Raw genomic sequence first — 16,809 nt, 5'->3', positions numbered from 1 at the left:
GGTATGTAGGTTAATTGGCTGGGTAAATGTAAAAATTGTCCCTAGTGGGTGTAGGATAGTGTTAATGTACGGGGATCGCTGGGCGGCACGGACTTGGAGGGCCGAAAAGGCCTGTTTCCGGCTGCATATATATGATGATATATGATGATGAATCATACAAGCTAATTTCTTCCCAATCCTCACAAACTCCTTTACAACTTCTCCAAAGCGTGGCTCTCAGCGTGGGTCACAATACTCCAGGTGTGCTGAACTAGTGTTTTTAGTCATTCATAATGCTGTCCTTGCTCTTATATCCTCTGCCGCTACTTATAAAACCTGGATACCATGTTTCATTATCGCTCTGTAACTTTCAACTAACACATCCAAATAAATCCCTCTGTTCTTGTGTTAGAATTGTAACCTACAGCTTATGTCTCTTCTAATTCTTACAAACAAAGTGTAACATTTCACATTTCTTTGCAATAAATTTAGTCTGTCTTTGACACTCTTCTTAGTTTACCAGTCAATGGTTCAATGGTCCTTTATTGTCATGTGTACAGTGAAATTTGATTTACCACAGTCATACCGTAAAAGCAACAAGATACAAAACTACATAAACTACAAAACTAGATAAGACTTTTCTTTGCCTTCCATCACAGTGAGGGTGTGCCTGGAGCAATCACTGTGATGGCTGTTTGTGTTAAAAATTGTAATTGTGTGTCTTGTGTTCTTTATTGTCTACTGCCGGACCCTGACGTGAGAGGACGCTGGCGCTATTTGTTCGCCGCTTCTCCGTCAGGATAGTTTGTTTGTTTTTATGTCTTGACTGTTTTTGTAAAGCGTCTTTGAGCATTTGGAAAAGCGCTATAAAAAATAAATTATTATTATTATTATTATTATTATTATTATTACATAAAGATTAAACATAAACAGCCACCACAGCGGCGTGTGAGAATCCCTAGGGCACACAGCATAAGTGGGCACCCACAGCAATCAGTTCAATGTCCGGGCCTCACACACGCTCTTTCATCGTGATGTGACCAGAGTTGTACCGACCACTGTCTCTCTCTTTGCAGTCCCGGTCCACCCGAACAGTCAGAAAGCCGTCCACACTCGCACCAGACTCCAGGATGTTCACATGGTGCGATGTCCCCGCAAACACTGAGATCACTGCACTCACGGCACTCCCTCCGAGTCCCCCCCAGTGCAGGCAGCACGTCCATCTTGTTTTTCGGCGATCTCACATTCCCCACTGTGATGGAAGGCAAATAAGTTTTACCTTCTTCCTCCTTTTCTCCCGCGGTCGGAGCGATCGAAACATCCACATTTGGGGCGATTGAAGCTCCCGCAATTGCCGATCGAATCCCCGCAACGGGGCAATCGAGGCTCCTGCGATTGGGGCAGTCGAAGCTCCTGCAGTTTGAGCTCCCGCAGCCGATCCCTAAAAAAGGGACCGCCAGCTCCACGATGTAAAGGCTGCAATGCGGACAGACATACGATATGGAAAATGTCACATCTCCGTCGATGGAAGCGATAAAAATAGTTGCCACCCACCCACCACATAATATAAAACTAAAGATACACTAAAACATATAAATAAAACGGACTAAAAACAACAATAGAAGAAAGGGACGAGACAGTTTGTGGTGAGGCTGCCACCCGCTGACCAGGCTATATATAGTCCCCTGACTTCTATTACCATCTTGCCCATTCAAAATTTCAATTAATTTTATTTGGTGAAGACTGAAATAAAGTAATCATAACGTATTCATTTTGCCTGAAGAATAATTTTGGATGTTCCTTATTACATTTTTAATCCCTCTTTCCCTCTTATATTTTAGAAATGTGTCCTGTTTGCCCGTTATTTAAAGTACCAAAATAAGCAGTGCTCCACACAGCAATCCTGATGCAAAGCACAATATAATTCCATCCTGATTGAAATAGAATCAGTCACCACTATTGGTTTTACTTTTGATATTGTATTTTCTCAGGTCTGACATAGGGTCTCTGACCTGAAGTGTGAACAGTTTATCTTTCCATATATTCTGAGTATTTCCAGCATTTTTCTATTTTAATTTCAGATTTCTAGCATCTATGATGTTTTGATTCGTATTTTCCTGTGTCTTATTGTTTCTTGAATGTTTCATTTGATTATATCTTTTAATTTGTTGTCTCAGTAAATGAAGAATCACTCACTCAGCTTTACATCTTTTCCAGTTTTCTGACATGCTGTTGTACACCAGCAAAGGAGTAACGAGCAGCAACCAGTTTAAAGTACATGGCCAGCTACCACTGTATGGAATGATTGTAAGTATTCAGAGAGGAAGATTTGTCGTGGTTTAGTTTCAAGAATGGATCTGTTCATCTCGTTCAACAATCCGAGGTCTCTAACTCTTGAGTTGGGAGGGTTTTATCTGTCTTCCTTTTATGTCCGTATTGTATTATCTATCCATGCCTATCCAGTGACCTTTATTTTATTCATGTGCAATGTTTGACAAAGTTTTATATTTCCAGAAACCAGTGAGGTCGTAAAGTGTAGGTAGGATCAGGGCGCCTCAGAATACAAATCTGAGGAGCACTAATGTTGGGGGTCAGAGTGAAGGAAATATTAAAATCAATTCCAATCACATCTGGTCTGCTAGTCTGGATGTTCAAAAGCCAGTTTCAGATGGAAGCCAAAGTCTAGAAATTTAGAGATTAATTTGTTCGGTGTTAAGGCCAAGCGGCAGTCAATGAATAGCAACCTGGTGTAGATGTTCTTAATGTCAAGGTGATCCTGAGCTGAATGTCGTGTTAGGGGATTACACTAGGTCCAACAGAGGGGAATAGGCACAAAGACTTATTTTTCCAATGTGAATAGTATGGATGGGCAAAAAGACAGGTTTGTACGTGGTAGGTCAATGGGCTCCATTCTGTGCTGTACACCTCTGTGGCTCCACTATTGCTAGTAGGATCATCTGGTTGAAGATAATTTGGTTCATCTTTAACGCAAGCATTCATTTGCAGAGATTAATTGCACCATAACTTTCTCATGATGATACACATTATATATATTTTTTCCATTTCCACCTATGCTAGCTGATAGTGTTGGATCCACCGGTGAGTATATATGTGAACATATTCTCTGTACGTTGAAATTCTTTGCTTCCTACTGCAGCAATAAAATTGGAAAATTAACCCTAGTTTAGTGTAATTGCTGCTTATGGTTAGAACATTGTGTAAGGTAAACATAGATTTAGAAGCTCCTTGCATATATTGTGAATTAACGACATGGATACATTTAATGACTTCTTTGCCCTTGTGTTCTTAATAGTGCTGTGTGGTTTTGTGTAAGATGTTTCCTGATTACCTTATTGCTGCCTTATGACCCCTATTTGTAATCGCACATAGTCTCTTCTTTGACTGGAAAGCATGCAACAAAAAGCTTTTCACTGTGCTTCGGAGCATCCGTCAAGAGTAAACTAAACTAAATTAAATTAAATTAGATTATTTCTGCTGCAAACCTTCCCACTTAAGCTCTCTTGCTCTTAGGCCTATTGATTAGTTTCTTCCTCCTGCGTCATTTTCTTGCTGAATTGTGATCAGCTTTCATCTGCTTGTCCTTAATGCTCCTGAAATGGTCTTCATCTTCTTCCTCGGCACAGTGAATGATTCATGACTTAGCTCTCTCACTCCCAGTCCACAACTTTTAACCCCTAGCTTCCAACTCATTAAAGAAATCATTACGTTGGTGGCTGAGTATTGCAATTGGAACATAGGAGCCTGGGGAGGTCGTTAGGTCTGAGATCTTCTCTTGCCATTGTATCCGTATCATAATTTTCATCTACTTGCTGAGTTCCTCTTTGCTTAGTTCACCTCCGAAAAGAAAAAAACACCCAATTCGGCAAATCTAAAATAAAACAAAAATTACTAGAAATACTCAATAGGTGAGGCTGCATCTGGGAACAAAAACAGTTAGTGTTTCAGATCAAAGATGTTAGATCAGTTTACCTTCAAATACTTTACAGTTAGTACAGAAGATAGACACAAAATGCTGGAGTAACTCAGCGGGTCAGGCAGCATCTCTGAAGAAAAGGAATAAGTGACGTTTTGGGTCACTTATTCAGACTCTTCAGAGTTAGTACACTAGCAAGTCAGAAGAGTTTAAATTTGTTAAGTGGGGAATCATACTTATATCTGAACCTTTTCCATCATCGCCAAATGAATGGGTTAAAATGGGCAGAGTTCCAAATGCAGTCTACCTAGAGATCAGTACAGTATAAAAATGATGTATTTTATTTTTGAATTACTTTATTAATATAATTAATACTCTGTTAGTTTTAGCAGCAAATATTCTATCCTGGCGATGTGCAGCTTGCATTGTAAAGCTCTCTTCCTCCCAATTTCTTCCAGTTTGACCTTGAGATTGATATAGGCGTAGAGTTGGCTGTGCCAGCATGGTACAATTATGGTGAATCTGTAACGTGCTCTTTCCAAGGGCAATATATCTTTTTGGATGTGCAGATACCAGAAATGAATGCAGTATGCTCGAATCTTTCATACATTGCAATACTTTATACAAAATACTTTTATATGCTAGCTTTCCAAAGAGAAAGACTAACATTATTTTAGATTTTTTTTTAACCACCTATTAGTGATTTCTTTATATTGATCCTTATTCCCATTTCCATACTCTCGTTTCCCCATAACATCAGGTATTTGGCCATTTAGAAAATAATTTTATTTTTCAGTCTAAAGTTCACAGTGGATCACCATACTTTCCATTTATGCTTCACATATTTACTTCATTCAACAGTTACTTTCAACATTCTGTTCCTGCCTGCATTGTTCAATCTGCTACCTGTTGCGGTCACCCTTCAAGTTAAAAGATGACCATGCAGTCACTGGTTGGTTTGATTTCTGTGATCAAGTCAATTAATGTTTCACCTCTGCTTGTGACATACTGAGCAAGAGGTGCCACTTGAAGTTGCATCATTAAGCTATCGACTCGGTACACTGACTATCATTCTGACTAGGCCTCTACAAATGATGCCTTTCTTTAGCTGTTCGTTTTATACCTATCATTAATAGTGAGCTGTTATTAGCCTGCAACAGTTACCCTGCCATGGGTTCAGCTTTAATTTGTCAGTTCCTTTAATCACAAGAAAGACCTCCCATGTGGTTAAGAAAATTGCATATTTTTGTGTTGCGGGTCGAAACCCTTCTTCAGACCCAAGCCAATTTATGTTTCTTCCAGACCCGAAGCATCACCTATCCATGTTAGAGATGCCACATGATCTGCTGTGTTACTCCACCATTTCATGTCTTTTTTTGTAAACCATCACCTGCAGTTCCTTGCTTCTAAATATATGGTGATATTTGTCCCACATCTTGACGATGCAATCCTTCAAAGTTAACTAGAGGGAGCCCTTAAAACCTTTGCTTTGTACTTTCCGAGAACTGTTGGCTGTAGAAGATCCTTGGTAGTCAATCATCGAGCATCCTGGTGATGTAGTCTGTCCAACACGTGTTCATTAGTGTGGGTTGAAACAGAAACTGGAAACTGATGAAACACTCAGCAGGTCAGACAGCATCTATGGAGAGAGAAACAATGAATATTTGCATCGATGACCTTTCATTGTGAAGTTCTAATGAAAGATGACTGGCCTGAAACATTTTCTCCTTCTTACAAATGTTACCCAATCCACTGAACATTCCAAGCAGTTTAGATTTACGGAATTTAAAAGTGTTTCTTTTGCTTTTGTAGCTAAGTCTGGATGCTTGGAATAAACCAGTTGATTCCATGTCTTCATTTTTTTTACGAATATGGAATCCTTTCAATATTTCCTTACTCTGATCAGTCTCAGGAAGAGTCCTGACCCAAAATGTCATCTGCCCATTCCCTCCACAGATGCTGCCTGTTGAGTTCCTCCAGCACCTAGAGTTTTGTTCAAGATTCCAGCATGTGCAGTTTCTTGTTTGTCTAAAATCATTTCTAATGCCTCCTTGAAGTACATATAAACAAAGTCTTTCATTACCCTATGATGTACCTCTTCAAAGTATTTTCAACCAGATTTGTTGGGTGTGAGTCATTCTGACAAAGCTATTCTGCCTCTCTCTGATTAGTCCATATTTGTTGTTCTGCTCAGTGACCTAAACTCCACAACCATTTCCCCCACAATTGAGTAATAGACGCGTACGTTCCTGGTTTCTCAAACTTGCTAAATAAGAGTGACATGGTAATTTTTATTATCTCATGAAGTCTGAATGAAGGGAGTTGTGGAAGATCACAATTTTTTTGCTATTTCCTTTACCACCTATGGTTCCCTAGATTAAAAAATACATTAGGTCTGGCAGAATATCTTCAGTTTCATCTTTTCAATTATCTTATTTTTATTGCATATTAGATCCACTAGATTCTCCTGCAGGATGAATTTGTAATTCCCGGTGTGCTCATATCCCAATGCTCGCCAAGTCCCATTGTCCATGAGCTCTATGCTTGCTAATCTATACTGGTGAAACCAAACCTCAGTTCTAGAATTCTCAGCCATATTTTCAAATCTGTTCATCCCGAGCCCCATCACGATTCTTTTTTGGCTTTTAGGAAAACTCCGCAATCTGGAATTTTCCCTTTCCCCCTCCCTTTTGCCCTCCCTTTCCCCCTCCCTTTCTCTCTCCCCCTCCCACTCCCCCTCCCTCTCCCCCTCACCCTCCCCCTCCCCTCCCTCTCCCCCTCCCTCTCCCATTCCCCCTCCCATTCCCCCTTCCCTAAACCTCCCCCTATCCTTCCCCCTATCCCTCCTCCTATCCCTCCCTCCATCCCTCCCTCCATCTCTCCGTCTACTCCCTTTATCTCTCCCCTCCTTTCTCCCCCTTTCTCTCTCCCCCTTTCTCCCCCCTTTCTCTCTCCCCCCTTTCTCTCTCCCCTTTCTCTCTCCCCCTTTCTCTCTCCCCTTTCTCTCTCCCCCTTTCTCTCTCCCCCTTTCTCCCTCCCCCTTTCTCCCTCCCCCTTTCTCCCTCCCCCTTTCTCCCTCCCCCTTTCTCCCTCCCCCTTTCTCCCTCCCCCTTGCTCCTTCCCCCTTGCTCCCTCCCCCTTTCTCTCCCCCTCCCTCTGTCTTCACCCTCACTGTCTCCCCTCTCTCCCTATCTCTCTCCTCCCTCTCCTCCCTCTCCCCCACTCCCTCTCCCTTTCCCTCCCTCTGCCCCCTCTCTCTCCTCTTTCTGTAAATTGGAGAATCTACACTTTTATCTTGTTAATTTTAATCTATTTCTCAACTTTATTGACGACCACATAACTTGAACAGTTAATACTTCGTATGTATCTTGATTGCAATTGTTGTAGATCCAGGATGTGGCTTAAATTTATTGTTGTACTTTACCTTGGTAGATTGAGGAAAGTGAGAGTGAATGGGCTGTTGCTCATTGTTTCACCATATACTCTGCCCAGAAGACTATCGTTGTAGCAGCAAGGTTTGTTTCTCACTTATTTAGCTTGAATGATTTTGGAATGCTTTTCCTTGTCTTGTTTTTGATATGCTCTCACAATTGCCTTCCTCAGCTTCTCCTTGTAGGACATTGAAGATAATGGGCCAGTGCTGGTGAGGGGGTAGGGGGATGATGGAGAACCCACGGTAATGTTCTGCAGGTGAACCTAAGGAATAGTGACAGGGCTCAGGCCAATAATGGGGGAAGACTAACCCCAAGGTATTGATTAAAGGTTGAAGATTTTCAAAGGTTATTTTAGATTTTTTTAGATTTAGAGATACAGCGCGGAAACAGGCCCTTCGGCCCACCGAGTCCGTGCCGCCCAGCGATCCCCGCACATTAACACTATCATACACACACACTAGGGACACTGGTTATAAGAGAAATACCACAGTCTCTCTCTGGGGTTGTGTAAAGTTAAGGTTTGAAGGTAGAGTTATTTCAGGGTTCCCCCTCAATGAGTAGACCTAAGGTGAAATTACTTTTGTATTTTATTTTGATGTTGGCACTAATGGGAAATAAATAGATGAGATTACATATTGGCATCTTGACAATCACCATGTGACCCTTACTGTATATTTATGTGTTAATGTATAATGTGGGAGTCTTCTTGTTGGACAGTCCCTCGGGATCCAGGACAACTTTGTTTTTTTTTGTGTGCTGAGATGAGTGATGTAAGAGGTTGGGAACCTCAGACTCTTCCATCGAAGGTAGCTAACAGGACAATCAGGTGGACTGACTGTCAGTTTCTTTCTGGTGCTCCTGTGTACTCCCAGTGCCTGGCCTTGATCCAAATCCTTCCTTTCCTCTTTGAATGGTCATGGGCCAGAGATACCGAGGCGCAGGTGGGGATGTTGCATTTCTTCAAGAAGACCTTTGAGATACTTTGTTGATCCTCTGCCTGACTAGATAGAGCTCTTAAGGATAGCGGAGTCCGGGGGTATGGGGAGAAGGCAGGAACGGGGTACTGATTGAGAATGATCAGCCATGATCACATTGAATGGCGGTGGTGGCTCGAAGGGCCGAATGGCCTACTCCTGCACCTATTGTCTATTGTCTATTGACTGGTAATCTCTTCCAGTGGCAGAGCTCGGATTAGACTCTATATTTGGGGAGCATAAGGAAAATGAACAACATGGCCCACCCAATTGGGTCTCATTGCTTGGGATTATGGCCTGGAAGAGGTCACTGATGTTGGTTTCTCATTAATCCCATGAATTTGCAGGATTTGTGAAGCCGGTGTTGGCTATAGCCTGTTCAGTGCCTTGAGGTGCCGGCTGTAAGATGTCCAGGTTTCAGAAGCATATGGAAGAGCAGGGAACCTGAGAACACGTTTTGTGCTGGGTCTGACATCTTCATGTCCAAAAACCATTTTCCTTAGTTAACCAAAGACTCTGCTGGTGCGTTGAAGATGGATTTCTTTTTGACGCCTGCCTTTGCTAAGAGACCGCCCCCAAGATAGGGATGTGATCCACATTTTCCTGAACTTGTCAATGTTCTTGATTGTCAGACGGTTGTCTGATGCAGCAGGGTCAGGTTGATAGATGTAGATTTTAGATTTAGAGATACAGCGCGGAAACAGGCCCTTCGGCCCACCGAGTCCGCGCCGCCCAGCGATCCCCGCACATTAACACTATCCTACACACATTGAGGACAATGTTTACATTTATCCAGTCAATTAACCTACACACATGTACGTCTTTGGAGTGTGGGTGGAAACCGAAGATCTCGGAGAAAACCCACGCAGGTCACGGGGAGAACGTACAAACTCCGTACAGACGGCGCCGTAGTCAGGATCGAACCTGAGTCTCCGGCGCTGCATTTGCTGTAAGGCAGCAACTCTCCCGCTGTGCCACCGTGTCGCCATAGATGACCTTGGCCTTGTGGTAATTGAATGCAAGGCCCCATCCTCTCAGATGCATCAGTGAAATTGTTGACACTGGTTTAGAGCTTGATCTCTAGCGAGCGCAGACACATGCATTGTCAACAGCTTAGGGGATGACCAGTGCATTGGTCAGCAATCCTGTCATGGCACAGCTGATGTGGACATCTTTGTTGACCCTTGTTTGGATAGGTATTGGTGCTTGGAATTGGGATGGTGACATCATATTTTAAGCTTATCACCCTGACAATAAATCTTCTAGAAAGGAGGCAAGTGTACTGCAACTCTGCTTCTGCCGTTCAGGTGACCTTTGTTCTGGAGTGCAGTCACTGTAGGTGGACTGACTTCTGAAAATTCTGAAGATTAGTTTCACTCACACCGAATGTTTATTGGGAGTGAGACGCAGCATTGGGGTGAGAAAAATTAAGCCACAAACAATATTCATCAAAGAAAAAACACAGTATTATAGGCAAATAATGGCAGAGTCCAACAGAAAACTCAACATCTGAAACCCCAGAAGATGGACGGAGAGATTCTTGGGTTATTCAGAACTGTAAAAGCCACCTACTCTGCAAACACACAAGGTTTTACCCCACTGAGAGCCAAGACAGGGTGAATTCATCAGGGACGGAGGCATTCAACAAGAGTTCCACGACTGTACGTCCATTCTTCAGGACCATCCCTAACCAGAAGATTTGGATGAACCAGGATCAAGCTGCTGAGGACCACATCTGTGACATTCAAGTCAGACAAAACAGGGTCAAATAAGAAGCCGAGGTATGATCTCCAGAATGCCATCTAGAATGTAAAGAGACACTTTCAGTTGAATCTGGAGGTTCATTCGGAAGCTTGATAACCCTGGCAAGGCTTGTGCATCATCATTTCCTACTAGATGAAACTAAGGAGCTCAAGTGACAGCAAAGCATCACTCCCGAAAGAAGCTCAATACTTTCAATGTTCACTTTGAATGTTGACTTCAGAAAGGTAACTGAGGGACCTTGCGGGACATCATCGGCTGGATATTGGTGGAGATAATCAATAGCTTTAAGTTCCTGGGCGTCTTGGGGCCCAGCACATTGGTGCAATAATAAAAAAGCTCAGCAATGTTTCTACTTCCTCAGACGTTTGAAGACCTTTTGCATATCGCTGAATACCCTATAAAACCGCTGCAGGTTGTATAGTGAAGAGCATACTGCCTGGTACATCACTGCCGAGGTTAGTATTTCAAATGCTCAAGAATGAAGGAGACTGCAGAAAGTGTTGGACATTGCCTAGTCCATTGTGGGCATTGACTTCCCCACCATTGAAGAGATCTACAGAAACGCATCCCCAAGAAGGCAGCTAATATCAGTAAAGAGCCACGCTCTCATCTTGCTGCTACCATCAGGAGGAAGGAGCAGGAGCCTGAGAACCGTGACCTCCAGCTCCAACAACAGCTTCTTCCCATCAACTCTCGAACCACCCAATACTACCCTAAGCACAGCCCTGTAACACGGCCTAATCTGGACTTTTTACTACTAAGGTTGCGCTATGTTCTTTGGCTTGCACTATTATGGTCTGGGTTACCTGGTGTAACTGATAATTTATTGTGTATTTATTTGTTGTACTGTTTCTTTTAATATGTCTGTAAAGTTGCAGCAAATAAGAATCACATTGTTCCAGTTTTGATGCACAAGATAATTAACCCCTCTTGACTATCTTGAGCGTGCTAGACCTCATCTCACAGCAGCCCTTTTGGGCCAGCCTGTTACCGCTCCTGACCGACAAGATGCTGAGAGAGCCATATCCCAAGCAAAAAAAACAGCATGATCTCAGGGGTAGTGACATTCCACTGAAATTCTAAAACTCAGCAGTGAAGAGCTGCAGTCACATTGCTGCCATTGAGGAAGAATAATTCTCAGATTCCATAATCAGGACTACCTCTAAGAAAGGAGATGTCCGGCTGTGATAATGTGGTTGTCTCTGGATGTTCGGCCACTAAACTCATGGTTTGCCTCAAATATCTCTATGATTGTTTTTGTGCATGCAGTATTTTAGTATCTGTTATGAATTTGAACCGTAACTATTTCATGATGATAGTGATCAAAACAGGCAGAATTTTAAGTGACTCTGTGGAATGTTTCTTTGCATATACCTGCAAACATGCTTGCACATGTATGGATTTTATTGTACAAATAGTAAGTTAATTATATGCTCAGCTCTTGCAGGCATTATAAGTTGCTATTGAGTGCGTGCAGCGTAGGTTCACTAGGTTAATTACCGGAATGGCGGGACTGTCGTATGTTGAAAGACTGGAGCGACTAGGCTTGTATACACTGGAATTTAGAAGGATGAGAGGGGATCTTATCGAAACGTATAAGATTATTAAGGGGTTGGACACGTTAGAGGCAGGAAACATGTTCCCAATGTTAGGGGAGTCCAGAACCAGGGGCCACAGTTTAAGAATAAGGGGTAGGCCATTTAGAACGGAGATGAGGAAAACCTTTTTCAGTCAGAGAGTTGTAAATCTGTGGAATTCTCTGCCTCAGAAGGCAGTGGAGGTCAATTCTCTGAATGCATTCAAGAGAGAGCTTGATAGAGCTCTTAAGGATAGCGGAGTCAGGGGGTATGGGGAGAAGGCAGGAATGGGGTACTGATTGAGAATGATCAGCCATGATCACATTGAATGGTGGTGCTGGCTTGAAGGGCCGAATGGCCTACTCCTGCACCTATTGTCTATTGTCTATTGTCTAGCCTAAAGTCTACAGACTACAGATGAGGTTCAGCTTGAGGCACTTGACCTGTGCAAAAGTGACCAATTCAGTTGTGGACTACATTGGTTTGTGAAAGGCGTGCATTATGCAGACCCCAAGTCCACCATTGTTAAACTTGGGAGGTAATAGTAATATAGACTCCCAACAGACAGGAGCTCATATTGGGAATAGAGTTACTCTTACATTTCAGTTCATTAAACCATAGAGTTGGAAAGTTGAGGTAAGCTCAGACTGTCATTCTCAATGTATCCTGAATGGGAAATACTGTTCATATCCAAATCTGAGATAAAAACAGAAAATGCTGTAAGTCCTCAGCAGTTCAGGCAGCATCTGTGCAAAGAAGAGTTAATGTTTTGGGAAGATGGTCTTTCACCAGCCAGTTCTGCTGAAAGGTAATTGTCCTGAATTAATTGGTTCTTCCCTCCGTAAGTTTTCTTAGTGGGTGAAGTTCATTTATGAGAGCGCAGGTTCTCAACACTCATCTGTGATCACAGGATTGAGAAAGGTGGTGTGCAAGCAAACACAGAGCACCAGGGTGGCCTGCAGTGAGAGGCAACGCAGAACCTACCATGCCAAGTTCTGATTTACGTCACAACCTCATCTGTAGTCTTTAGACTTTAGGCTTTAGAGATTCAGCATGTAAACAGGCCCTTCGGCCCACCGAGTTTGCGCTGACCAGCGATCACCCTTACTCTAGTTCTAATATTACACACTATGAACAATTTACAGAAGCCAATTAACCTACAAACCTGCAATTCTTTAGAGTATGGAAGGAAACCGGAGCACCCGGAGAACACCTACATGGTCACAGGGAGAATGTACAAACTACATACAGACAGCACCATAGTCAGGATCGAACCTGAGTCTCTGGCGCTGTAAGGCAGCAACTCTACCGCTGTGCCACTGTGCTGCTCTCATTAGTCCTTTCTTCCATTTCTTTTCTTAGCTCCCGGATAGAGATGGGAAAATGGATTGAGGACCTGAACCAGGCTATTGAGCTGGTGAAGAAATCAAACGAGAAGAGAAACCCAGTTTTGGAGAGCAACAGCTACGATCGATCAAACAGTAAGTAACTGAGTGAAATTACATACCCTTGGTCTCAACTCTCTTGTAAATGGAGGGGATGAGGAAGAGGAGAATCACAGTTTATTTTTCACCTTTATTTAATTCAATTCACAGGCCATCCTTCCTTACTGATACCATTTACAAAAAAAGCGATCTGCTAGAATATGAATTTTGAAGCAATGTGCTTCTTGTATATTTCATGGATATGTTTTTGAAACTTTCAATTGAAAGTTTCTTATTCCAACATCAGGCATATAATTGGAGTGCCATTTTCAATGTTGGTATTCCTGCATTTCTTGTCATACCAATTTCAATAACCATAGAAGAATCTAAGAGTTCCCATTGTATTAACCAATGGGTGATAAAAATTCAAACTTGCATGGACGTGAAAAGACCCAACAAACCCAATGAATTTTCCAAAAGGGACAACATCTCAGTGGATTATCAATTGGACTCGGCTGTCCACATAGATCGTCCCATAGGACCGCTGAACTCCAAGATAGCATTGTTGTAACTAATATTTGATCTTCCCTAACACTCTGTTTTTGGTAGTAAGTACAGTTTTTTATATGGCCACTGCTGGATTTGAATTATGCTAATGGTTAATATCTTGTCGGTATTTTGCTTGAAAGAACTGGCACTCTGATTGTTATTCCTCTTTATGCATTTATCCAAATGTTCCTAGGATCTTCAGACGAAGTGTCACTGGAACAAGAATCTGAAGACGACACTCACTCCTCCCATAGCTCGTTGGACAAGCAGACCCATCACCGTGCCAATACTACAGTGCACGTGTGCTGGCATCGCAACACAAGTGTTTCCATGTTGGACCACAGTGTTGCAGTGGAGGTACCCAGCAGGGCACTCTCACCACTTCCTACACCCCAGGATAACCCAGTGCAGTGCACCAGTAAAGGCGGCATCAACCCCCCACTAAAGTTATTACAGAGATATCTATTAATTTTAGGAAACTACTAAATTGAGCTATATAAATTAAATGGACAAAACAATGATTGGTGTTTTGTTGGAAGACAGGAAAGGCTGTTGTAAGCCTTTGAGTCAACATGTTGCAAGGCCAAGATGTGATGGGTGTTTGAGGCGCTCTTTCATGTAGGTAATAGGACTCCTATTCAAAGCCATATTGGTGTTGCAATCTGCACTGTAAATTCCCTTGCATTCCTCATTTCAGTAAAATTCTGACGATTCTACTATTTAGAAAATCCAACGGTTTAGCATGTGGCTGATTGGATGCTGATACCCATGATTCCTTTTCATGTAATGGGGCCCCAGTGTATGAAGTTGAGTGTGGGAACTTGGACTCCGTTACTTGAAAAATTATGATGGGAATCAGCACATGTGTTCCCGTGTTACCTTCCACGCATCGGGACCCATCTGCCCACCCTACCTCCTTTATTTGGTTCCATGCTTCACTTCTTTTCCTAAAAGATCCCAGTATTTGTAGCTCTTGGTTGCCCCTGCCATTGACCTTCCAGCCTCTTTCTCTATTTCCACCCTCCCCTTTCCCCAAGATTCCATCTGCCAATGAATCCCTCCTCAGCATGATCCACCTATCACTTGTCAGCCCTTGGCCCAACTCTCCCCTCATCACCTCTTTATACTGGTTATCTTCCCTCTACTCTTTCAGTCCAAGTGAAGGATCCTGACCCAAACGTCATCAGTTTATTTCCCTCCACAGATGCTTCCTGACCCGTTGAGTTCTAGCAGTTTGTTTTTTTGCTCCAGATTCTGGCATTAGCAGAATCTTGTGTTTTCTGTGAGGCAAGAGCTCTAGCAGTTGCACCACTGTGCTTCCCCTGTGGCATGAGTGTGTTTTCATTCATCACTACAGCTACAGTTTTGCGCAACTGAAGAACTTGAATAATGCAAAACCATATGATTCTGGAATTTACTGGATTCTGGAAATTACAGTGAGCAGATTTATTCTGAACATGGGGCCAAGTTGGGCTCCAAAAATTCCTTTCATCTTCATTGATTCGAATAACATGAAATTATCTGTCACTTACATTACTGTCAGTTCATTAAGTTGCTCATGGGATTTATATCAATAGGAGAAAAAACATTTGGATTTACTCTGTCGAACATTTTAATATCAGACCACCAAACAGAATCAGAAATGTAATTTTAATTTCTTAGACAAATCATCTTGCTCGCCACGTAAGAAAGTGATTCATTTGGGACCATTTTTAAGTACGTCGAGACGGGTATCTTGGCTTTTGGAACAATTTGTCACATTTCAAAATTTTCTTCTGCTCCAGATCCAGTTATTGGAATTTGTATATTTGATTAAAGTTTACAACTAATTTTTCTCAACTGAAGCCTGGGTTATCTTGTGGCCTGGAAGTAAATTGCTTTCGATCCGTAGATCGATTTTCATTTCTTTTCCTTTTAAACAGGCTTGCAATCCATTGTTCGGTTTGTTTCCTTCAGCTAACTCATGTTCTGTGTTCTTTTGACGATAAAAATAATTTTGTTTTCTCACACAGCACTGTTCTGTCCCTTCATCTGTGTGTTATGACTGGGGTTCCTCGTACTTGCTTTCCTATAGCTGGTCTGTTAAGTATTCATGCACTAGTGATGTCAAAATATAAGTCAGTTGTATACCTGGTGTGATGCTGATGTGAATGTCAATATCTTACCAACCCTATGGTAGACCTTTCTTATCCATTCACTGCACAATTCCAATGCAAGGTCACCCGTTGACATTGAGAACATGCTCTATGTACCATACCTTATGTCTTCTTAAGCCAGTACCATTTCTGGAAACAAAATACCAAATGTACCTTGCGGAGGATTTCACACTGGGCTTTCAAGATGAAGCTGTCATTATCAACAGACGTGGGCACATCAGCAGGTTTACTCAGAAAGTTTTAGAACTACTAACTGCGCACCTGTGCAAGATACGTTCAGGTGTTCGAAGGTTTCAAGACAAGTCAAATTCATTGCCATATGCACAAGTATGGTGAGGTGCAGTTACACTGAAAATCTTGCTCTTAGCAGCATCATAGTCACATAGACTCAGGACAACACACAAAAATATAAATTAGACATAAATGACACAAATTCTGATAAAACAGTGAAAGGATAAAAAGTGTGCAGAAAAACAAGACATTGGTGCAAACTATAATTAGAAAACAAGTCCATGGTAGTGTCAGAAGTGGTTTGAAGTATTCCGTTGTGGAGGGGAGGGTTAGGGTTGTGCAGGCCTGTTCGAGAGCTTGATTGTTCTAAGAAAGTAGCTGTTCCTGAACCAGGTGGGGTGGGACTTCAGATTTCTGTACCGCCTGCCTGATGATATCAGTGAGAAGAGGGCATGGCATAGATCTTGGGGATCTTTGATGATCGATGCTGTCTTCTTGAAGCAGCACCTCATGTAGAGGCTTTTAATGATGGAGAGGGTTGTGATGATTTGGGATGAGAACATGATTTCGTTTAGAGATACAATGTGGAAACAGGCCCTTCGGCCCACCGAGGCCACACTGATGAGCGATCAACACTACATTAGTTCTATTCTACATACTAGGGACAATTTACAGGAGCCAATTAACCTACAAACCAGCACATTTTTGGATTGTCGGAAGAAACTGGAGCATCCAGAGAAAATCCACGTGGTCACAGGGAGAAATACAAACTCCATACAGACAGCAC

At 42.3% G+C, this 16,809-nt stretch overlaps 1 protein-coding gene across 3 annotated transcripts in view; it reads left to right on the top strand.

Moving 5' to 3' along the window:
• The window catches only part of farp2 (FERM, RhoGEF and pleckstrin domain protein 2), a 153,311-nt gene that overhangs the window by 122,752 nt on the left and 13,750 nt on the right, over positions 1-16,809 (top strand). For 2 of the 3 annotated variants that reach the window (XM_078410601.1, XM_078410603.1), the window contains exons 21-25: positions 2,197-2,286; positions 3,058-3,078; positions 7,346-7,428; positions 13,025-13,143; positions 13,829-13,992. In XM_078410601.1, coding sequence (XP_078266727.1) covers positions 2,197-2,286; positions 3,058-3,078; positions 7,346-7,428; positions 13,025-13,143; positions 13,829-13,992 — 477 coding nt within the window. The remainder of the gene's footprint in view (positions 1-2,196; positions 2,287-3,057; positions 3,079-7,345; positions 7,429-13,024; positions 13,144-13,828; positions 13,993-16,809) is intronic. The other variant, XM_078410604.1, reaches the window with a different exon arrangement.

This window comes from Rhinoraja longicauda, chromosome 13 (genome assembly GCF_053455715.1).
Source record: "Rhinoraja longicauda isolate Sanriku21f chromosome 13, sRhiLon1.1, whole genome shotgun sequence".
Taxonomy (NCBI): domain Eukaryota; kingdom Metazoa; phylum Chordata; class Chondrichthyes; order Rajiformes; family Arhynchobatidae; genus Rhinoraja; species Rhinoraja longicauda.
The sequence above is the reverse complement of the archived record's forward strand: the minus strand, read 5'-3'. Positions and strand labels throughout refer to the sequence as shown.